General features: G+C 42.2%; 1 protein-coding gene across 2 annotated transcripts in view; it reads right to left on the reverse strand.

Annotated features, from left to right (window-relative positions):
- The window catches only part of LOC126260862 (uncharacterized), a 224370-nt gene that overhangs the window by 142608 nt on the left and 57366 nt on the right, over nucleotides 1–24396 (reverse strand). For both annotated transcript variants that reach the window (XM_049958277.1, XM_049958275.1), the window contains exon 2: nucleotides 11381–11554. In XM_049958277.1, coding sequence (XP_049814234.1) covers nucleotides 11381–11425 — 45 coding nt within the window. In that variant the 5' untranslated portion in view covers nucleotides 11426–11554. The remainder of the gene's footprint in view (nucleotides 1–11380; nucleotides 11555–24396) is intronic.

Here is a 24396-nt window from a genome sequence, read left to right on the forward strand (position 1 = left end):
AAGCATGCTGTGCGTGGCAAAATAGTGCTATCCAAAAGTGTCACCCAGGCAACAGTGATGCAGCACGGGCCATGTACACTATGTGATCACAAGTATCCGGACACGCTAAAAAATTAGGTGCATTGTGCTGCCACCTACTGCCAGGTACTCTATATCAGCGACCTCAGTAGTCATTAGACATTATGAGAGATCATAATGGGGCGCTCTGCGGAACTCGCGGACTACGAATGTCGTCAGGTGATTGCGTGTCACTTGTAGGCGACGTTTCCACACTCCTAAACATCCCTAGGTCCACTGTTTCCGATGTGATAGTGAAGTGGACACGTTACGGGACACGTACGGCAGAAAAGCGTACAGGCCGATCTCGTCTGTTGATAGACACAGACCGCCGACAGTTGAAGAGGGTCAAAATGTGTAATAGGCAGACAGCTATCCAGACCATCACACAGGAATTCCAGATTGCATCACGATCCACTGCAAGTACTATGACGTTTAGGCGGAAGGTGAGAAAACTTGGATTTCATGTTCAAGCGGCTGCTCATAGGCCACACGTCACGCCGGTAAATGCTAGGTGCAAGGAGCGTAAAAATTGGACGATTGAACATGGAAGAACATTGTGCCGAGTGACGAGTCACGGTACACAATGTGGCGATCCGATGGCAAGGTGTGAGTATGGCTAATGCCCGGTGAACGTCATCCGCCAGCGTGTGTAGTGCCAACAGTAAAATTCGCAGGCGGTGGTGTTATGGTGTGGTCGTGTTTCTCACGGAGGGGGCTTCCACCCCTTGTTGTTTTGCTTGGCACTATCGCAGCACAGGCCTACATTGATGTTTTAAGCACCTCTTTGCTTCTCACTGTTCGGGGATGGCGATTGCATCTTTCAACACGCCGGCCGGAGTGGCCGAGCGGTTAAAGGCGTCACAGTCTGGAACCGCACGACCGCTACGGTCGCAGGTTCGAATCCTGCCTCGGGCATGGATGTGTGTGGCGTCCTTAGGTTAGTTAGGTTTAAGTAGTTCTAAGTTCTAGGGGACTTATGACCACAGCAGTTGAGTCCCATAGTGCTCAGAGCCATTTGAACCAATCTTTCAACACGATCGAACACCTGTTCATAATGCACGGCCTTTGGAGGAGTGGTTACACGACAATAACATCCCTGTAATGGACTGTCCTGCACAGAGTCCTGACCTGAATCCCATAGAACACCTTTTAGATGTTTTGGAACGCCAACTTCGTGTCAGGGCTCACCGGCCAACATCGATACCTCTACTCAGTGCAGCACTCCCATGAGGAATGGGCTGTCATTCCCCAAGAAACTTCCCAGCACCTGATTGAACGTATGCCTGCGAGAGTAGAAGCTGTCATCAAGGCTAATGGTGGGCCAACACCATACTGAATTCCATCATTACCGATGGTGGGCGCCACGAACTTGTAAGTCATTTTCAACCAGGTGTCCGGATACTTTTGATGACATAGTGTATAACAGAGCTAAACCACGGCGGTGGAGTTGTGTACGGGCGAATAGATGCACAACTGTTGAGTAACTGGCCGTCCAAGTGAACAAAGGGAATACCGGCAGTGTCTCCCCAACGACCGTTCAGCGAACTTTGCTGCACATAGGTAGGCGCCTGGTTCATGCATCCATGTTGACTGCTGCTCATGTCGACGAAGGCTGAAATTTGTACGCCAGTATCGCAACTGGACGTCCACTGAGTGCGGGAGATGTCCTTTTCATACGAATCACGTTTTATGCTCCATCCGACAGTTGGCCATTGGCATGCGCGGCCCTGCAACAGTCATTGGAAGGGTACAGGCCGAAGGAGGGAGTATTATGGTTTGGGGAAAGATTTCGTGGCATTCACTGGGTGGTTTCGTCATTCTGGAAGGCACAATGCATCTATCCTTCGGGACCACGTCCACCCCTACATGCAGTTTGTTTTTATCTCAGCACGATGGCATCTACCAGCTATTGCGACTTATCATAGAGCTTAAAGCGTACGTGTGTGATTCGCAGAGTATCAGGATGAGCTTACCGTGCTCCCACGACCACCAAACTCCACGGGTTTTAACTCAAACAAGAATTTGTGAGACCACCTCGATCGGGTTGTTTGCGCCATGGATCCTTAACCGAGAAACTTTAGCTGACCAGGGCAATGGAGTCAGCATGACTCCACGTCCTTGTTGGTAACCTTGCAGAATATCATTGACGCTTCTCCTGCACGTCCATGCTGCAAAAGGCAGTTGCTATGGTTTCTTACTGGTGGCCACTTTAATGTGACTGGTTCGTGTAGGCCTCTAGCGGATAGCAGCTATATGAGAATTACGAGGGCAGTTCAATAAGTAATGCAACACATTTTTTTTCTCGGCCAATTTTGGTTGAAAAAACCGGAAATTTCTTGTGGAATATTTTCAAACATTCCCGCTTCGTCTCGTATAGTTTCATTGACTTCCGACAGGTGGCAGCGCTGTACGGAGCTGTTAAAATGGCGTCTGTAACGGATGTGCGTTGCAAACAACGGGCAGTGATCGAGTTTCTTTTGGCGGAAAACCAGGGCATCTCAGATATTCATAGGCGCTTGCAGAATGTCTACGGTGATCTGGCAGTGGACAAAAGCACGGTGAGTCGTTGGGCTAAGCGTGTGTCATCATCGCCGCAAGGTCAAGCAAGACTGTCTGATCTCCCGCGTGCGGGCCGGCCGTGCACAGCTGTGACTCCTGCAATGGCGGAGCGTGCGAACACACTCGTTCGAGATGATCGACGGATCACCATCAAACAACTCAGTGCTCAACTTCACATCTCTGTTGGTAGTGCTGTCACAATTGTTCACCAGTTGGGATATTCAAAGGTTTGTTCCCGCTGGGTTCCTCGTTGTCTAACCGAACACCATAAAGAGCAAAGGAGAACCATCTGTGCGGAATTGCTTGCTCGTCATGTGGCTGAGGGTGACAATTTCTTGTCAAAGATTGTTACAGGCGATGAAACATGGGTTCATCACTTCGAACCTGAAACAAAACGGCAATCAATGGAGTGGCGCCACACCCACTCCCCTACCAAGAAAAAGTTTAAAGCCATACCCTCAGCCGGTAAAGTCATGGTTACAGTCTTCTGGGACGCTGAAGGGGTTATTCTGTTCGATGTCCTTCCCCACGGTCAAACGATCAACTCTGAAGTGTATTGTGCTACTCTTCAGAAACTGAAGAAACGACTTCAGCGTGTTCGTAGGCATAAAAATCTGAACGAACTTCTCCTTCTTCATGACAACGCAAGACCTCACACAAGTCTTCGCACCCGAGAGGAGTTCACAAAACTTCAGTGGACTGTTCTTCCTCATGCACCCTACAGCCCCGATCTCGCACCGTCGGATTTCCATATGTTTGGCCCAATGAAGGACGCAATCCGTGGGAGGCACTACGCGGATGATGAAGAAGTTATTGATGCAGTACGACGTTGGCTCCGACATCGACCAGTGGAATGGTACCGTGCAGGCATACAGGCCCTCATTTCAAGGTGGCGTAAGGCCGTAGCATTGAATGAAGATTACGTTGAAAAATAGTGTTGTGTAGCTAAAAGATTGGGGAATAACCTGGTGTATTTCAATGCTGAATAAAACAACCCCTGTTTCAGAAAAAAAATGTGTTGCATTACTTATTGAACTGCCCTCGTATTTGTAACTACACGCAGATGTACTAGCCACAATTTCATGCAGACTATAGGCCTCGACTGCTTCGAAACTTTGGTTCGAACAGTGAACGCTGAAATTTTGTTTATCGAATGAAGACGTTCCTATCTCAAAATAGGCCAGGCTTCGAAATCTCTGCTGTAGCACTGTAAAAAAGAGTAAAGACAATAAGTTTACAGTTACGTAATTTATTAAACTTTGCGTCACCAACCATCACTGAAGTTGTTAATTCTACAGTGACTCACAGCTGAAGAGTAGCAAACTTGATCTGAATGCACAGGCGTATTCGATAAATTTCTTATACGAACAGTTTCTTCGCACCTTCTGTTCTCTTCGATTTAGACTCTACGAGGGTATGCATAAAGCTGTGATTACAGCCTCGAAAATATAAAGTTACCTTATTAACTTTCGTTTGGTTGGATGTACATGTTTGCAGTCCTGTTACACACCAAAATACCTGCAACGCAGTACCGTAGAAGTTCGCTACAGAACCTAAAACAAACTGGAATAGCCCAATGATAAAAGTGTAGTATCGCGTGGTAATCCGTTTTCGGCAGCTGCGGAAATGTTAACAGCTGTACCGGGCTAATCCAGACGGCTAAAGTAGTTACCTGTTTTAGTCTGACACAGTTTCAACATTTCCGCTGTTTCTGGAAACGAATTACCGAACGATACCACACTTTTATCAGCGAGATACGCAATTTTGTTTTGGGTCCTCTAGCGGCGTATCACGGTACTGCGGTGCGGGATTTCAATGTGTGCCAAGACTGCAGACATGTACCCGAGAAAGAAGCAAACATTAATGATATAAATTTACTTTATTGGACATTGAAAAGTATTTTCAATACCCATCGTATCAAGGAAGCGACTAATTTAATTCGTATCCTCCCTTTGTTTCAAATATGGTATTACATGAAGCAGCCTTGATCAGATATCCTCTTATGCAGATAAACGTTAGAGTGTTGGTAATGAGGTCTGTGAAGACGGAGCACAAGCTGAGATGGATCAAGACAAACGACGCAAATCCTCATCTGGATGGTTAGGTAGGGGTCAGAGCTCGGGTCCTTTAGAATAAAAGACCAGTGCATTGTAGAGTCTTACCAATTCTAACGTTCCCCTATTTCTAAGTCAAAATCAGTAGGAAATTCTAGTATAATAGAACTTCATATAGGATGTTTCCTGATTGATTATGACTTCAAATAGCCGTATGAAGTGTGTTATTTTCATTCCACTTACAACGAGTCAGTTTTTCCCTGTCATCCTTCAAAGCGATGCTACATTGTTGGTGGTGGAAGGCAGATTGTGAACATGAGTACCAATTCCCGATCATTACAGAAAACCTGAAACGCTGAAGGAGCCCTAGTGATAGTCATCTGTTACTAACTTGTCTGAGTCATACCAGAGTGACTCGGGTTAAAATGTTCAAGTACTACGCACGAGAGCGGCACTTCTTAATGAAAGGGGTATTTGCTTAATGAACATATTAGGCAAATTACCAGGTTACCAGGAAATAATAAAGGTCGTGGATTAGAACTAATTCAGTAGCTCCGGAGGCAAAACGAATAATTACACAACATAACTGAAGTCAATTAAATTTACGTAATAAGCTGATGTATGAAAAATTCATACAAGTCTGATATCCACACTTACATTATTGCTGTGGTACTGCTAATACTGGATAATTACGTAACATAATTGAAGTCAATAAAACTTATATAATAGCTTGTTGCATGAATAATTCATCGTGGAGCATAATGTCCACACGTAAATTTCACTGATGGTGTCTACAGAATACAAAGACGTGAATACGTGAATAAATAATATACATTGTCAAGTAGTACTTTCTTTATTCTTCGTAGCTGTTCTATACTTATCTACCAACACTGTCAACAGTTGTTTCTAATACTACTGCCAACATTGTCCGTATGTACTACTCACACTAAATTAACAGATGAACTTTGACGCCGTCGATAGTAACAATAAATCCGGATTCAGATTAAGCGTCGAAGTTTTGCGGGCTTCAACAATGTTGCCAGGTTTTATTCTAATGATCAATGTTTAAATCCGACCATATTTCCTTTTGCCATTCTGTCTTCACTACTGTGCAAGATAGCCTAGTTAGTTCGTCACTGGTGACGGATATCATTTCTGACTGCCACAACTTCAAACATTCAGACATTTCTTTCCCTCATAAAGTAAATATTACCTTTGCGCTTAACTCAACACAAGGTGTGTATAATTTAAACACCCTTCAAATAGCTATTATCGTTCTTTTTCTTATTAAAAGAGCATAAAATCTACAAATATGTCCCAAGTGCATTTCAAATTCATTACAGTTGCTGTTCCAGTTTTCCTAACCCTTGCGATACACGATTTGGATCTTCTATTGCTCGTTACAAATTCCCTTTGTGCGAGAATTCTCGTATCCAATGAGACAAAGTGCACGTAAAATCGTATAAGCCGCCTACCCATCAATCTCAGTGATGCACAGTGCCCAGCTACAGTTACACGAGACAACACTGTACCATATTACGATTATATCTATGAGGGTTTCGTAGAAGACTGATACAAAGCAAAAATCACGTCGTGTGGTATATAATGTTCAGTATTTTTACGATTGTGTCAAAGTTAACCGGCGCTCCCTTAAAGGAATTTATTTTCTGTTTTGTAAACTAAGATTTGTATTTCACAAGCACTGTGAATAGTAATAGATTTCTAGAAATAAAATTTATTATTTTCCAATATCGTTCGTTATTGTAAACCATTCAAAGAATTTTCAATAGCAGTAGTTCAGTAAACAAAAGTGCATAGCTGAAATGAATATTGTTTGGAAAGAATGACATTTCACACGTACTGGAGAAGCCAGTGATTGCTCAACTGTTTGATTTGAAAGTAATTTATTTTCCGGCACAATTACCACCTATTGCAATATGAAAAAACTTGTTTCGGCCGACATCAGATCAAAAGCATATGCCGTACTTCATCCTAAGCACAGAGGAAAAGACGCTGACAACGTATTTTCCGCAGTGAAGTGAGTGTACCATGGCGTCTATTTTATCATTTGATGATGGCCGATGACGGCCGAAACTGATGATTTCGTATTGAAATTGGCTGCGATTAAGCCGGAAGAGAAATTATTTTCGAAAAAAAATAATCCTATCTTTTCTGGAGGAAGGTTCGCGACATTTGGCTTCACAGCTAAGAGTTCGAAAATATAGATGTCACTGATTTAGTTTACCGAACGACACGCACACAGAAGCCAAAAAATGATATTCATTTTCATACACAAATAATGAAAGGATAGCGTCAAATCCGTAAATCTTGTCGAAAGGCTGTAAGTTAGAGGGAAGAGGATTAAAATCTTTCTTACAGATATGCGAAAATTGAGCAGTCTTTCCTGTTTTTCTCTCGCCATGCAAGAGACGTAAGATATTTATTAGAAACCTTTTTATATAAACGAAAGGTTTGTACCGAGTGACGTAGGGTAATCACTAATTCACTTGGACTTGCTCTCGGCAGGAGCGGGGTTCAAATCTCAGTCCGGCTTTCCAGATTTACGTTTTGCGTTTTTCCACCAAACCTCATAAGGCAGAACCAGGATGTTACCATTGACACGCAAAAGGCCCACTTGTTTCCACGCCCTAAAACAAAGTTGGTGCTTCGTTTCTCAATACATCTTCGTCCACAGCACGTACAACCCTAGTCTTGTTTCTTCGAAATGACAGTTTCAAGTTAAACAATTGGACGAGTATCAGTATAAATAAAGGGATGATGAAATGACTTGTCCATTAGTGTCATATGCCAGTTCTAGTACTCCCGAAACACCCGCTGTTCAAAATGGTTCAAATGGCTCTGAGCACTATGGGACTTAACATCTGAGGTCATCAGTCCCCTAGACTTAGAACTACTTAAACCTAACTAACCTAACGACATCATACACATCCATGCCCGAGGCAGGATTCGAACCTGCGACCGTAGCGGTTGCGTGGTTCCAGACTGAAGCGCCTAGAACCGCTCGGCCACAGCGGCCGGCAAGCACCCGCTGTATGAAGCTGATTGCTATCGCATACCCCACATCCGACGAAGCAATGAAACTAGATAAGTAGCAGTGTGTGTATAACATCTGGCTGCGTGTGTGCTACTTGTAGAACATTCCATTGCTAATAAGGGGCAAGCTATATTCACGAAATGAAGCCCCTCCGCCTCCTCCTCTTTCTTTCTTTCTCTCTCTCTCTCTCGCTCTCTCTCACGCACACGCACACGCACACGCACGCACACACACACACACACACACACACACACACACACACACACACATATACACACACACACACACAAAACAGTGCAGGAATTCACGATGTTTTTTAAATTATTCATCTGTGGCGATTTGATTTGACTGAAACGAATGGATTTTTTTCAAACTTTTTCCAAGTTAAAAGTTGACGAAAAAATAATCAGCAATTGTGCGGACTCCTTGTCCCCAGTGTTATACACATCTTTTTAATACTGGACACCACAACCTCAAATTTGTACAACAGATCAACAAGTGGCCACGAAAGCCTCAACAATTTTGTAATAAAAACGATATTTTTCCACTTAGGCTGTAAATTTATTAAGACCTTAATTGCACCACTAGTTTAGGCTTAATAGACGGTTATATTCATTATGGACTATGTTGCGAGGAGAAAATCTGCCTCATTAATAAAGGTTTTATTTCATATGCTACGAATTTCTATGGTTACGTAAACAGCATTCATGGGGAAGACATCTTTTACATGGCTGTTCTCAGTTGGAAGTATCGGCGATTTCTTGCAGCAGTATGTCAGGTAACTACGAGGTCACGACTTATGATTTTAATAAGGAAATGAATCCGCCACAACATATCTGACGTGACGTGGCAAATAGTTGAAAGATATAAAAGTTTTTCTCTATATGCTACATCATATCGTAAATGATGTGGCTGATTCAGTTAGTTATTACCGACATAAGCCGCGATCTAACCTCTCGGCCACCTCAAATGCTGGTGATTGAAATCGGCACTAAAATAGCTATGCAAACGAAGCATTTCACCTGGTGATGGTGTAACCGCATAAACTTGCATAAAGTAAGACCATTGATACTGACGCAGGATTATATCTACTTCTTTTCACGAAAAAGATGTTTTCGAGTGTTTGCACAGAGCAATAATACATATAAATATGGCGGAGATATGAGACGATATTCTGTCGTTCTTGCAACATCTTTTGCCGCCTTGAAGTGCACTGACTATACGTCAAACCATTGCGAACAGAATAATTCGAAAAACCATCGTCTGATTTCGCTGCAATTTTCATGTGGATGGTAGCTTGCTCTGGGTAAACACTATAAAATGGCTTTTTAATCTGAAACAAGTTACGTAACCAAAAAATACAGATCAACTTATAGCCGCAATGGAAAATGTGTTCTAACATTTTTCGCAGTCACAGTGCTCACCTGACCGACATTGTTTTACTTGCATGCTAACTATTTGTTTCGGCTAATCACGTTACTGGAACTGACTCAGATCTTAACGAACCACCTACGCAACACACAACATTTCAGTTTGAAAGTATGTTCGTGCCTTCGGGCTTTAGCTTTTCCATAACTTCCCTAAATAACATTAAGGCATATCTCGTGATTTTTTCTTCTCCCATTTCTCGCTGCGCTCCGTCAACGAGACGTTAAACACTAATCCTTCTTTTCAGGATGCCGCATCTCAGTCGGTAAAAACGGAACCCTAATATGATCACTTTGTAGCCCGGACGTTTGTCTGTCTGTTTGTCCCACTGCTCAAACCTCACAAGTCGACAGTTACGTCACGTGCAAAGTGCTACGGTCCCTTGGCAAAGCAAGAAAGTGAAGATTCTAAATCAATGCAATGAAAAGATACAGCCATCTTTATATCGTATTTTGATGCTCGCGAACTGTTATCAAAACCTACAAGGTATTTTCCTTTGACCTAGACTCATAAAATTCGGCAAGAAGCAAGGTTTCACTGTAAACGTAAAGGAAAAGAAAAATACGGAAACTGTTAATTTGTAACTATATCACACAGAAAATTTTTTTTCTTGCTTGTTATGAATGTCTATCTGTCCGTCCATTAAGACCCAATTGTTCTCAGGCACGGATTGTCGTGTTGTTGTTGTTGTGGTCTTCAGTCCTGAGACTGGTTTGATGCAGCTCTCCATGCTACTCTATCCTGTGCAAGCTTCTTCATCTCCCAGTACTTACTGCAACCTACATCCTTCTGAATCTGCTTAGTGTATTGATCTCTTGGTCTCCCTCTACGATTTTTATCCTCCACGCTGCCCTCCAATGCTAAATTTGTGATTCCTTGATGCCTCAAAACATGTCCTACCAACCGATCCCTTCTTCTAGTCAAGTTGTGCCACAAACTTCTCTTCTCCCCAATCCTATTCAATACTTCCTCATTAGTTACGTGATCTACCCACCTTATCTTCAGCATTCTTCTGTAGCACCACATTTCGAAAGCTTCTATTCTCTTCTTGTCCAAACTAGTTATCGTCCATGTTTCACTTCCATACATCGCTACACTCCATACAAATACTTTCAGAAACGACTTCCTGACACTTAAATCTATACTCGACGTTAACAAATTTTTCTTATTCAGAAACAATTCCTTGCCATTGCCGATGACATTGTAATTCTGTCAGAGACAGCAAAGGACTTGAAAGAGCTGTTTAACGGAATGGACAGTGTCTTGAAAGGGGGATATAAGATGGACATCAACAAAAGCAAAACGGGGATAATGGAATGTAGTCAAATTAAATCGGGTGATGCTGAGGGAATTAGATTAGGAAATGAGACACTTAAAGTAGTAAAGGAGTTTTGCTATTTAGGGAGTAAAATAACGGATTGTCGTATCGAGTTGAAATTTACGTCACACACTGTGGTCTACTGTCCTTCGGTGATGTAAAAATGTTAATCTTCTAAGTTGACTCAGTCAAAAGATACGGCCATTTACACCACTCGCGAACACTCTCATTGAAACCCATAGGGTACTTCCCCTTGACGTAAAATGATTAAATTTGGCGAGAAGGAAGTTTCCACGGTGCAAGAAAAGGGAAAAAATCATCAGAAAATTGTTACATTGTAATTGTATCACACGAAAAAACGTTTCTTTTGTCATTTATTATCCGGTTTCAGACACGAAATTAAAACATTCTAGAAAGTCTTGGAATCCGGGGACCGATATCTTGCCAGTATCAACATCGATAGCAGACAAAAATAGTCGAAATCCTCGATTCGCGGAATCGATGAACTGTCTATACACATAATTAAGTATGTACGGAAACCTCAGTCCAATTTTTTATAGTAACTATATTATGTAGTTCAGCGATGATGAACGACGACAGATGTTTCATTTCGTTCCGAAAGACAGAATGGGGAATTGCGAATTAGTCACGACTTCACGACTCCAGACAAACGCCTATTACCAGCAACCGAATTGATGTGATTTCCTTCCGGGCTCCACTGAGTGCGATATGGATACAGTATGACTAAACTGATGTGCGTGATGTTAAGTTATCCGTTACGCAAAACACATGCTGAGGGAAGTGATTTCTTCCGCAAGTCTGCAGCGGCAGCACCACTACCATCACCCCCACACCACTGTCTGCGTGCACAGTGCCGGATCCACCACCAGAAGAGGAGGACAGTACCTTCTTGGTCATGAAGTTCTCGTAGGTGCCGTAGCCGCGTCCCATGGCGGCGTCCGGTGCTCCTAGAGCTGCTGGAACGATGCGCTGCTGTTGCTCGCTGTACTGTCTTGGGGGCGCCTCGCCGCTGCTCTGGCGCGGAAAGAAGATGGCGGAGCGGGCGCGCCGCTGGAGAACCTGTTGGTTATATAAACGGAGTCAGTCACAAGACCTGGCGGGCGCGCTCACGTGCTCGCAACGGCCTGGCGTGGCCTCGCTTCGCCTAGCCCCTCGCGCTGACCGAGCCCTCGTCTTGAGTTCCGCAAATTAACCTCACAGCAACGGCGCACTAGCCCGTTCACCACACCCGCAAACAGCTTCTTGGGGACAAGCACTCGGGACCTGCGGTCGCACGTGTCTAGTGCCGTACTTGTCAGTTCTTGCACGGCTTAACAATTAGGGTACACGAAACACCATTACTAGAACCAGCAACGGCCATCTACGTTAGGTAGGAACCAAGTGCCCCTGATCGTATGATGGTTCATGAAGATCGATTACAACTTTCCTGAGTCAGTAATCCTACATTCAAGTTGCATCTGATTGAAATAAGTTGCCCTTTGCTGTCCGATCATTCAGTCGAGCAGAACGAGAACACTTATATAATACAGGGAGTTACGTGATCAGTAACAAAAACAGATCTAGTGCTGCACTTGCTAGTTCTTGTACGACTTAACAACTAGGGTAAACGAAACACCAGTACCAGAAGCAAGGAGCGCCGTCTATGTTAGGGAGGAACTAAGTGACCATGATGGTTCATCAAGATCTCTTATAATTTTTCTCAGTCAATGATCCTACTTGGATAAGTTACATCTAAGTTATACGAGGCCTGTTCAGAAAGTAAGCTCCGATTGATTGCCAAATTGAAACCACAGTGAACATCAGAAATGTTTTACTTGTAACAATTAGCTACACCTTTCAGCTACTTCTCTACGTAGTCGCCGTTCTGACTTAGACTTTTGTCATAGCGTTGTACCAACTTTTCAATAGCCTCATCATAGAAGGCAGCCGCCAGTGCTTTCCGCCAATTCTCCACGCTGGCCTACACCTCGTTGTCTGTGTCAAAATGTTGTCTTCAAAGACAGCGGTTCATGTGACCAGAGATGAAGCTCAGGGGGAGACAATTGCGGACTGTATTGTGGGTAATCTCACATTTCCATTTGAAAACGATGCAGGAGCATCTTCATTGCCCCTGCAGAATGCGGCTGAGAATTGTCTTGACGAAGAAACAGCACGACAGTTATGTAATGTTAGCTGCATAGCTTCAGGCGAAATTTCTCACCAGGCCCTCGTACTTGGCGGCAGACACTATTTTCTAGACATCTTTACGCACTCACTGCGAGCTCAGAAATGAGAAGAGCGACGTGATGCTAACTGGGGTTATACTAGAGACACTACCCAACACATCTGTGCAAAGCTTTATCGGATTTTCATAGTCGTTTCCATTTCGCGACCGATCGGAGCTTACTTTCTGAACGCCCCTCGTACTTTACTGTCCGTTCATTCAACCCAGCAAAACGATTTCACTTATATAATACAAGGACTTACGTGGTAACTAAAAAAAATGCACCGAATGAAGCAACGAAATGGCATACAAACCTTTAAAAAATCTGACTGACAGCTAAGCAAAACGGCTAGAGGATAAATGTTACGATTTAGAAGCATATTTCACTAGGGCAAAGATAGAAATCGCCTACAAGAAAATTAGGGGCTTTTGGCGAAAAGAGAAGGAGCTGTGTAACTATTAAGAGCTGAGATGGAAAACCAGTCCTAAGCAAAGAAGGGGAAGCTTAAACGTAAAAGCAGTATGTGGAGTGTGTATACAACGGAGACCAACTTGAAGGCAATATTATAGAATGGGAAGTAAACCTAGATGAAGATGAGATGCGAGAAGAATTTGACGGAACTCTGAAACATCTAAGTTGAAACAAAGCCCCGGGAGTAGACGCTGTTCAGAAGTGCTGTTAACCTTGCGAGAGCCATCCATGACAAAACTCTTCCGTCTAGTGTGCAAGATGTATAGGACAGACGAAATACACCTCAAATGGGTCAAATGGCTCTGAGCACTATGGGACTTAACTTCTGAGGTCATCAGTCCCCTATAACTTAGAACTACTTAAACCTAACTAACCTAAGGACAACATACACATCCATGCCCGAGGCAGGATTCGAATCTACGACCGTAGTGGTCGCGCGGTTCCAGACTGTAGCGCCAAGAACCGCTCGACCACTCCGGCCGGCGAAATACACCTCAGATTTCAATAAAAATGTAATAATTCTAATTTCAAAGAAAGCGGTTGCTGACAGGTGAGAAAATTACCGAACTAGCAGTTTAATGAGTCATTTTTGCAAAATACTAACACAAATTATTTTCAGATGAATGGAGAAACTGATAGAAGCCGACCTCGGCAAGATCAGTTTGGATTCTGGAGAAATGTAAGAACAGGTGAGGTAATACTGACCCTACGACTTATATTAGACAGCAGGTTAAGGAAAGGCAAACCTATGTTCGTAGCGTTTTCATAATGTTGACTGGAATACTGTCTTTGAAATTCAGAAGCTACCAGAGGTAAAATAGAGCGCGTGAAAGACTATTTACAACTTGTACAGAAACCAGCAGGCAATTATAAGAGCCGACGGGCGTGAAAGGGAATCAGCGGTTGGGAAGGGAGTGAGAAAGGGTTGTACCCTATTTCCTATGTTATTTAATCTGTACATTGAACAATCAGTAAAGGAAACCAAAGACAAATTTGTAGTAGGGGTTAGTTCAGGGAGCGGAAATAAAAACTTTGAGGTTTGCCAATGACATCGTAATTCTGTTAGAGACAGCAAAGGAGTTGGAAAAGCAGTTGAACGGAATGGACAGTGTCTTGAAAGGATAAGATGAACATCAACAAAAGCAAAACGAGGATAATGGAATGTAGTCGAACTAAATCAGGTGATGGTGAGGGAATTCGATTAGGAACTGAGACACTAAAAATAGTAGATGAGTTTTGCTATTTGGGCAGCAAAATAGCTGATGATAGCCGAAGTAAAGAGGCTATAAAATGTAGATTGGCAATGGCAAGAAAAACATTTCTGAAGAAGAGAAATTTGTTAACATCGAATATAGATTTAAGTGTTTGGAAGTCTTTACTGAAGGTATTTGCCTGGAGTGTAGCCACGTACGGAAATGAAACATGGATGATAAACAGTTTGAACAAAAACAGAATAGAAGCTTTCGAAAGTTAGTGCTACAGAAGAATGTTGTAGATTAGATGAATAGTTCACATAACTATTGAGGAGTTACTGAATAGCATTGTGGAGATAAGAAATTTGTGGCACAACTAGACTAAATGGAGAAAGACAACTGGCATTCTACGGATCGGAGCGTGGAATGTCAGATCCCTTAATCGGGCAGGTAGGTTAGAAAATTTAAAAAGGGAAATGGATAGGTTAAAGTTAGATATAGTGGGAATTAGTGAAGTTCGGTGGCAGGAGGAACAAGACTTTTGGTCAGGTGATTACAGGGTTATAAATACAAAATCAAATAGGGGTAATGCAGGAGTAGGTTTAATAATGAATAAAAAAATAGGAGTGCGGGTTAGCTACTACAAACAGCATAGTGAACGCATTATTGTGGCCAAGATAGACACAAAGCACATGCCTACTACAGTAGTACAAGTTTGTATGCCAACTAGCTCTGCAGATGATGAAGAAATTGATGAAATGTATGACGAGATAAAAGAAATTATTCAGGTAGTGAAGGGAGACGAAAATTTAATAGTCATGGGTGACTGGAATTCGTCTGTAGGAAAAGGGAGAGAAGGAAACATAGTAGGTGAATATGGATTGGGGGGAAGAAATGAAAGAGGAAGCCGCCTTGTAGAATTTTGCACAGAGCATAACTTAATCATAGCTAACACTTGGTTCAAGAATCATAAAAGAAGGTTGTATACGTGGAAGAATCCTGGAGATACTAATAGGTATCAGATAGATTATATAATGGTAAGACAGAGATTTAGGAACCAGGTTTTAAATTGTAAGACATTTCCAGGGGCAGATGTGGATTCTGACCACAATCTATTGGTTATGAACTGCAGATTGAAACTGAAGAAACTGCAAAAAGGTGGGAATTTAAGGAGATGGGACCTGGATAAACTGAAAGAACCAGAGGTTGTACAGAGTTTCAGGGAGAGCATAAGGGAACAATTGACAGGAATGGGGGAAAGAAATACAGTAGAAGAAGAATGGGTAGCTCTGAGGGATGAAGTAGTGAAGGCAGCAGAGGATCAAGTAGGTAAAAAAACGAGGGCTAATAGAAATCCTTGGGTAACAGAAGAAATATTGAATTTAATTGATGAAAGGAGAAAATATAAAAATGCAGTAAATGAAGCAGGCAAAAGGGAATACAAACGTCTCAAAAATGAGATCGACAGAAAGTGCAAAATGGCTAAGCAGGAATGGCTAGAGGACAAATGTAAGGATGTAGAGGCTTGTCTCACTAGGGGTAAGATAGATACTGCCTACAGGAAAATTAAAGAGACCTTTGGAGAGAAGAGAACCACTTGTATGAATATCAAGAGCTCAGATGGCAACCCAGTTCTAAGCAAAGAAGGGAAGGCAGAAAGGTGGAAGGAGTATATAGAGGGTTTATACAAGGGCGATGTACTTGAGGACAGTATTATGGACATGGAAGAGGATGTAGATGAAGATGAAATAGGAGATAAGATACTGCGTGAAGAGTTTGACAGAGCACTGAAAGACCTGAGTCGAAACAAGGCCCCGGGAGTAGACAACATTCCATTAGAACTACTGATGGCCTTGGGAGAGCCAGTCATGACAAAACTCTACCATCTGGTGAGCAAGATGTATGAGACAGGCGAAATACCCACAGACTTCAAGAAGAATATAATAATTCCAATACGAAAGAAAGCAGGTGTTGACAGATGTGAAAATTACCGAACTATCAGTTTAATAAGTCACAGCTGCAAAATACTAACGCGAATTCTTTACAGACGAATGGGAAAAACTGGTAGAAGCGGACCTCGGGGAAGATCAGTTTGGATTCCGTAGAAATGTTGGAACACGTGAGGCAATACTAACCGTACGACTTATCTTAGAAGAAAGATTAAGAAAAGGCAAACCTACGTTTCTAGCATTTGTAGACTTAGAGAAAGCTTTTGACAACGTTAACTGGAATACTCTCTTTCAAATTCTGAAGGTGGCAGGGGTAAAATACAGGGAGCGAAAGGCTATTTACAATTTGTACAGAAACCAGATGGCAGTTATAAGAGTCGAGGGGCATGAAAGGGAAGCAGTGGTTGGGAAAGGAGTGAGACAGGGTTGTAGCCTCTCCCCGATGTTATTCAATCTGTATATTGAGCAAGCAGTAAAGGAAACAAAAGAAAAATTCGGAGTAGGTATTAAAATTCATGGAGAAGAAGTAAAAACTTTGAGGTTCGCCGATGACATTGTAACTCTGTCAGAGACAGCAAAGGACGTGGAAGAGCAGTTGAACGGAAAGGACAGTGTCTTGATACGAGGATATAAGATGAACATCAACAAAAACAAAACGAGGATAATGGAATGTAGTCAAATTAAATCGGGTGATGCTGAGGGGATTAGATTAGGAAATGAGACACTTAAAGTAGTAAAGGAGTTTTGCTATTTAGGGAGTAAAATAACTGATGATGGTCGAAGTAGAGAGGATATAAAATGTGGACTGGCAATGGCAAGGAAATCGTTTCTGAAGAAGAGAAATTTGTTAACATCGAGTATAGATTTAAGTGTCAGGAAGTCGTTTCTGAAAGTATTTGTATGGAGTGTAGCCATGTATGGAAGTGAAACATGGACGATAACCAGTTTGGACAAGAAGAGAATAGAAGCTTTCGAAATGTGGTGCTACAGAAGAATGCTGAAGATAAGGTGGGTAGATCACGTAACTAATGAGGAGGTATTGAATAGGATTGGGGAGAAGAGAAGTTTGTGGCACAACTTGACTAGAAGAAGGGATCGGTTGGTAGGACATGTTTTGAGGCATCAAGGGATCACAAATTTAGCATTGGAGGGCAGCGTGGAGGGTAAAAATCGTAGAGGGAGACCAAGAGATCAATACACTAAGCAGATTCAGAAGGATGTAGGTTGCAGTAGGTACTGGGAGATGAAGAAGCTTGCACAGGATAGAGTAGCATGGAGAGCTGCATCAAACCAGTCTCAGGACTGAAGACCACAACAACAACATAGACTAAATGAAGGGATCAGTTGATAGGACACATTCTAACACATCAAGAGATCACCAATTTAGTATTGAAGGGAAGTGGGAGGGGGAGGGAGTAAAAATCTTAGAGGGAGACGAAGAGATGGATACGTAAGCAGAATGAGAAGGATGTAGGTAGCAATAGTTATCCAGAGATGGAAAGAATCGCACAGGAAAGAGTAGCATGGACAGCAGTATCAAACCAGTCTTCGGACTGAAGACAACAATGTCAGTTCTCACACGACTTACAATAACAGTTGCCGAAGGTGATATTTCGTGAGAAAGGAACCCAAGGAATTTCGCAGAGTGAGGGATGAAATATTAGCGTTCCTACAAAATGGGTCAATGGTATCTGTGATGTGTAGTTCGACTCTACGGACAGTGTACATGAGGACTTCGATCACCACGATACGAGCTTAACAAGTGAAAATTACGCTGAGACAGGTGTCGAGCCATGCAATTAATCATCCTTGTCGGACAGGGAGCCACGGATCCTGCCTCCAGTGAAACGTAGTAAAGGGTAATCGTTGTCCAAGGAGCGGGTGCTGAACATAATTACGTACATGGAAGAATATCCGCAGCATAGTAAAAAAAAACTATTCTTAACATATCTCGAATAAGTCCATAGCAACATGACAGTGTAGAAAAAACTATCTTTATTCCAGGACGCACAAGGCTCATTTGTTACAAATCTGGTGTCTGCGCGTTTCAAGGATGCTCGATAAAATTTTCAGGATGTGCTTGATTGTGATCTACTGCGTGAAGGACATCAAACTGCGAGAAACATTGATTTCAAGGGAAGCAGTGGATGGTTGTATAACTTCAAAGAGTGCTACAGTACTGGAAGACGTAAAGTAACGAAATTTCAAACAAAACGTTAACTTGACGTAGCACAGCAAACTGCGGAAACGGCCCGAAAATTTGTAGGTGAGATAAACAAACTTATCCCATTGTTCAGTATGGAATTTTCTTCCTACTGCGACCAATATGAAAGGAACTCTGCAAATTAGAGGTACCAAGTGAGTTGCATCAAGATCAACCAACATAAATGTCTTAACGCATTTGTAATCAATTATGTCGACTGTGAATCTGAGCTGGAGAGTTATTTATTGTGCTGCGAGAAGTTTGAGGTGCTTTGCCCCTAGATTCTCGTGTGCGTGATCTTACAAGGCCAGCAGAGAATATTTACGTCTCAGCAAGCAAGAGTAGAAACGTGGGCGTAAAAGAACTACAGTTACGGTACGGGCTCTGCTTCTGGCCAGTAGCTGGTCAAAATAACTTACTTTTGCTTGTTTCGTGGTCCTCGTATAACAATCATACTCATTCATGGCGAATTATCTCTTCTGAAAAGAGTATGATCTTATAGTTCATATTACCTGGAACCACTGGACAAATTCAGCCTCTGAATGTTTGTTTTTTCCGTGCCTATAAAACATATTATCGCACTATGTGTAGCCTTAAAGAATAGCCATTTTCACGATAAGTCAGACAACAGACTATTTGGATTTCGGTGGCATGCCATCACATTCAATCAGTTCTAATCATCTTGTTACACCAGCATTGCTCTATATGCATTCTTTAAGAGTGGATTCCTAGCTGAACGTCCTGCACCATTTGTAACTCCCAAGGAGATCGACTTCGACCTTGATGTGAATCTCTGTGATCACTGTGGCGCACCATTTTCTATTCTGTGTTTGCTGCGTCGTCCGAACAAGACACAGCCAGGGCAAAATCACCTCAGGCGCAAAGATGCGACTTGATGCCAGTGCCATAGAGACTCGTGACTTGCGTGAGTTCCACCAGCACTACGGGCGGCGCTGAGGATGAAGATGTCGACTTCGCCTCGGCCAATGACCGGAAGACAACGGCCAGAAGCCTACTCGGAAGATAGAAGAGCAGCTCTAGCCCACTCGGTTCGAGGTCATCGTCCACGGCTGACTTGGAATATCGTTTAGTGAACTCTTAGAAGTGAACAGACAGTAGTTGTAAATTGAATTTGTTATGTAGTGTGAAGGTTACTACGATTATTTGCACTTAGCCATGGAGGGCCTTTTTTGTGTTACATTACAAGCAGTGTTGCAGATTTGTTGGAGTGTTGTAAAACCTTCGTTCTCATATCCCTTTATCTGACCGTGGGGCATGGTTGTGTAATAGTGGCAGGGAGAAATTGTATTAGCGGTGTACTGCACCAGAAGCCTTTTCAGAAACTCACAAAGTCGGCCTACCGTAACAACAGCAGTAGCGACGAGGTTTTTACAGAAGTGACGACGAGGGTTCACGAAAGAGTTCATGGAGCAATTTAATAATTTGTTTTGAACATTTCTTGAACGCTACTACGTACGTATTGTGAAGTGTAACACATACATTCCATAGAAGGCTAAACTTTGCAGCTCCGGGCACTCATTTTCTGCCTCACACCTCATGCACATGGTGAGTCATTAGCAGTTAATATTTCTTTTGTCATAACTGTTAACAAAACACTTTCAAATGATCCTTACTAAAGATTGAACTAGTGACCTCACACTCAAAGGGTTCCCTGTCAGTCCACCGGGCCGGTATCCAAGGCGGCCCACAGTGCAACGTAATTTGACTAAGCAGCCGAGGCCGCGGACTCCGTTGCCCATGCAGGACCACGTGGAGGTCGGACACGTAGAGGTCTTCTGTCTTATCCTACGATACAGCTGTGATTACTTCTTGAATTTATAATACATGAGATTTCGATGCCGGCAACCGTGGCCGAGCGGTTCTAGGCGCTGCAGTCCGGAACCGCGCGACTGCTATGGTCACAGTGTAAGTAGGCTGTTTAAGTTTTTATATTGGTAACGCCACGTAGCGCTCTGTATGTGCTGTGTGCAGTCTGTGGCTGGTTTGCATTGTTGTCTGCCATTGTAGTGTTGGGCTGTTGGCTGTCAACAGGGCATAGCGTTGCGCAGTTGGAGGTGAGCCGCCAACAGTGGTGGATGTGGGGAGACAGATGGCGGAGTTTTGAAATTTGTAAGACTGGATGTCATGAACTGCTATAAATATTATGACTATTAAGGTAAATACATTGTTTGATCTCTATTAAAATCTTTCATTTGCTAACTATGCCTATCAGTAGTTAGTGCCTTCCGTTCAAAATGGTTCAAATGGCCCTGAGCACTATGGGACTCAACTGCTGAGGTCATTAGTCCCCTAGAACTTAGAACTAGTTAAACCTAACTAACCTAAGGACATCACAAACATCCATGCCCGAGGCAGGATTCGAACCTGCGACCGTAGTGGTCTTGCGGTTCCAGACTGCAGCACCTTTAATCGCACTGCCAGTTCGGCCGGCTGCCTTCCGTAGTTTGAATCTTTTATTTAGCTGGCAGTAGTGGCGCTCGCTGTATTGCAGTAGTTCGAGTAACGAAGTTTTTTGTGAGGTAAGTAATTTGTGAAACGTATAGGTTAATGTTAGTCAGGCCCATTCTTTTGTAGGGATTTTTGAAAGTCAGATTGCGTTGCGCTAAAAATACTGTGTGTCAGTTTAAGCACAGACTTGTATAATTTTTCCAAGGGGACGTTTCATATGTCGACCCTTAACCGAGGATACCTCACTGGAATCTTCTGATTTTTTTCTTGTAGTTTGTGTAATTCGTGTACCTTTTGTTTATTGCTAGCGCGTAATTATAGAGAGAATTTCCTTTGTAGTTGTAGTTTTTCATTGTTGTACAGTAAAACAGTTGTGACATGCATGTAGATTTGCAGCAAGTATTTCGCAGCTGCGCTTGCAACTAACGAGATATTATTTTCAGTGCTACGTTAATGTGTTCTCTTATTTTTGCTCTTCAAATTGTGCTTTTCTGTGTTATCGTGTGAAATATTGTGACAATAATGGTGTGTGAAAAACGTAATACTAGGCTCCAAAGTAAACTGAGAAATGACAGTGAAGACGAAAGCAGTGTGTTATCGCCACCATGTAATGAATTAACTAATGTTCAAAGTAGTAATTTGGTAATTGTGCATAGGGAAATGGAGCGGGCTGCAAATAACGGTGTAGGCAGTGAAACAATTAGTGAACAGGGAAGCATTATCGATCGATCGGTGGGCAACAGCTCGCCTCAGGATTCGGAAATGACAGGACATAATCTTGCAAATACTGTAGATTCAGGTTTTGCGTCCTCAACGTTTTCTCAAATAAATCAAGACACATTTTCTGCTTTTCAAAATGCGAATATTGCCGGTTCAAATGCACTGCCGAATAGCACTGAGGAACATGTTTCAGACACCAGTGCACTGTTATTACAGTTAATGCAACAAATGGGACAAAGGCTACAAAAGTTAGACACAATGGAAAAAATCTTCAAAAGTTAGACACAATGGAACAAAATCTTCAAAAGTTAGACACAATGGAACAAAATCTTCAAAAGTTAGACACAATGTAACAAAATCTTCGGAAGTTAGGCACCACACTTGAACAAACACGTGAAGATTTAACTACTGAGTTACATAACATTGAATCGAAATGTCAAAAAGTCTGTAATGACGTAAAAACACAAATTTGTGAGCATTTCCAACCTATTTTTTCGCGTCATGAAAATGCATTACAGAATCACGAAGCAGCCATAAAAGAACTGCAAACTATTGTTCATGAAAATCACGACACCTTGCAAGCTAAAATTGACTCAGTTGCATCTACCGATTCGATTACGCAACTTGCAAAAACTCAAGAAAACTTAAAGGACACAGTAAATACTCTGAAAATTGGTTCAGAAAGACACATGGAGGAAATTAGTTCATTATCAGAGAAAGTAGTTGAACTTTCGGATCAGCTAAATAATTTATCTACGAAGGTAGATGATAATCTGAATGACACAAAACCGGTAGTCTTTAATGACACAAAAGAGTGCGAACAAATTAGGAAATTGAAACAAAATCTGAATCAAATTAATACGCAACACCAAAGAGAAATCCGGGAAGTAAAAGATCAGCTGACACAGGTAATACAAGAATTACGTATTTCAGAGGACACTCGCGCTCCAATACGGGAAGAGGGACATAGAAATACGGAACAGCCACAAAATAATAACACAGGGCACTTCGGAAATTATGAAAGAAATTGGCAAGGTACACCGAATTTTGAGATGGAACCGCCGAAACGACGTAACAATGACAGACATGCGACTCGTCGACATGATTTTGACTATAAGCTGTTCATTACTTCGCGTAAATTCAAAACATTTAAGAATTCTGGCAACGACATTCATCCACAAGCGTGGCTTCATCAATTCTCTCATTGTTTTCCACCCAACTGGTCGTTAGAATACAGATTAGAATTTATGTGTAGCTACTTAGAGAATGAACCAGCTGTAAGAATGCGATCGGTCATTCACGATTGTCACAGTGAAGGAGAATTTTATCATGCCTTCCTCTCAGCATACTGGTCTCAAGCTACACAAGACCGAGTAAAACATAGCATCATAATGATGAAACATTTCGAACATTCTGAATTTTCCAGTCTTATGAAATATTTTGAAGACATGTTGCATAAGAATCAGTATCTTTCAAACCCATACAGCCCCTCAGAACTCATCCGCATTTGCTTAATCAAATTACCTGAACATTTACGACGTATTATTTTAGCAGGACGTTGCAAAGACGACATTGAAGCTTTTCAGGGACTGTTACAAGAACTGGAAATTGACACTGACAATCGCGGAACGCGAAAACAGGAATACAACAATTACAGGTCACATCCGTCGCAATTCCGCGATGACAGAAATAATAACTGGACACAACAAGTCTATTCTTACAACGCAAATCGTGAACAAAACAGACACCATCCATATGAAAGCCACTGGCAGAGTAATAGTTACAGAGAAAGATCGCATTTCCGTAGTAATGAATATAACAGAGACAATCATAGAAACAGACAATGTGGCAACCAGAACTATTATTATCACGGGAGACAGAATAACTTCAGACGAAACGGTCCAGCGCACAGTTGCGCTTCCGGGAGAAATTCTCCTCCACGTGACCGACAAGAAAGGAACTATGGAATCTACCGACATGACGACAGACGATATGATCGTAACGACAGACTTGAATTGCATCAGAATTGGCGAGATTCAAACAGAGCAGGGCACTCTCGACAAGGTGAATTTGTAGAAGTTAGGCCTCCTAATCCCAATAACGACGCACGCCAACAAAGAGACAGACAATGACTCGCACGGCAGGCAGCCACGTGCGCCGGCTGGCTCAGAGAAAAAGAACATTGAGCTAACCTTGAGAAACATTTTAGCATACCGACGTATACCACATGATAATTGTGTTGAAGTTGAAACTCTGTGTACTAGGAAGAGTAAAGGTTTACACCACATTTCACATGTAAAACCGTTTATTGAAAGATAATCTGCTTTTTAACTTTGTCTTTGCTATAACTTTTCACTTTACATTACTAGTATGCTTTTTCAGACTTAGAATCTGTTAATATGCAACAATGTTTGAAGTTAAATATCCAGTCAAGAACCAAGAGAACTTATTTAAACAGAAATTACGAATGCATTGTTATTGTGAACAGACGACACAGTGTTAATGTGTGTGTACATTCTTGCTTGTTAGTTGCACGATTACGTAACGACTATAAGGCTCATATACTTAGAACATTTACCAGTACTGCTAATGAGATTTTAATGCAACATTTTGGTTTACTTGAAAATACATTCTGGATTTAAAGTACTTTCTATGAGATACCAGATGAGACAGTGGGTAGTTTATGTGACAG

The sequence above is a fragment of the Schistocerca nitens genome, chromosome 5 (assembly GCF_023898315.1).
Source record: "Schistocerca nitens isolate TAMUIC-IGC-003100 chromosome 5, iqSchNite1.1, whole genome shotgun sequence".
Classification (NCBI taxonomy): domain Eukaryota; kingdom Metazoa; phylum Arthropoda; class Insecta; order Orthoptera; family Acrididae; genus Schistocerca; species Schistocerca nitens.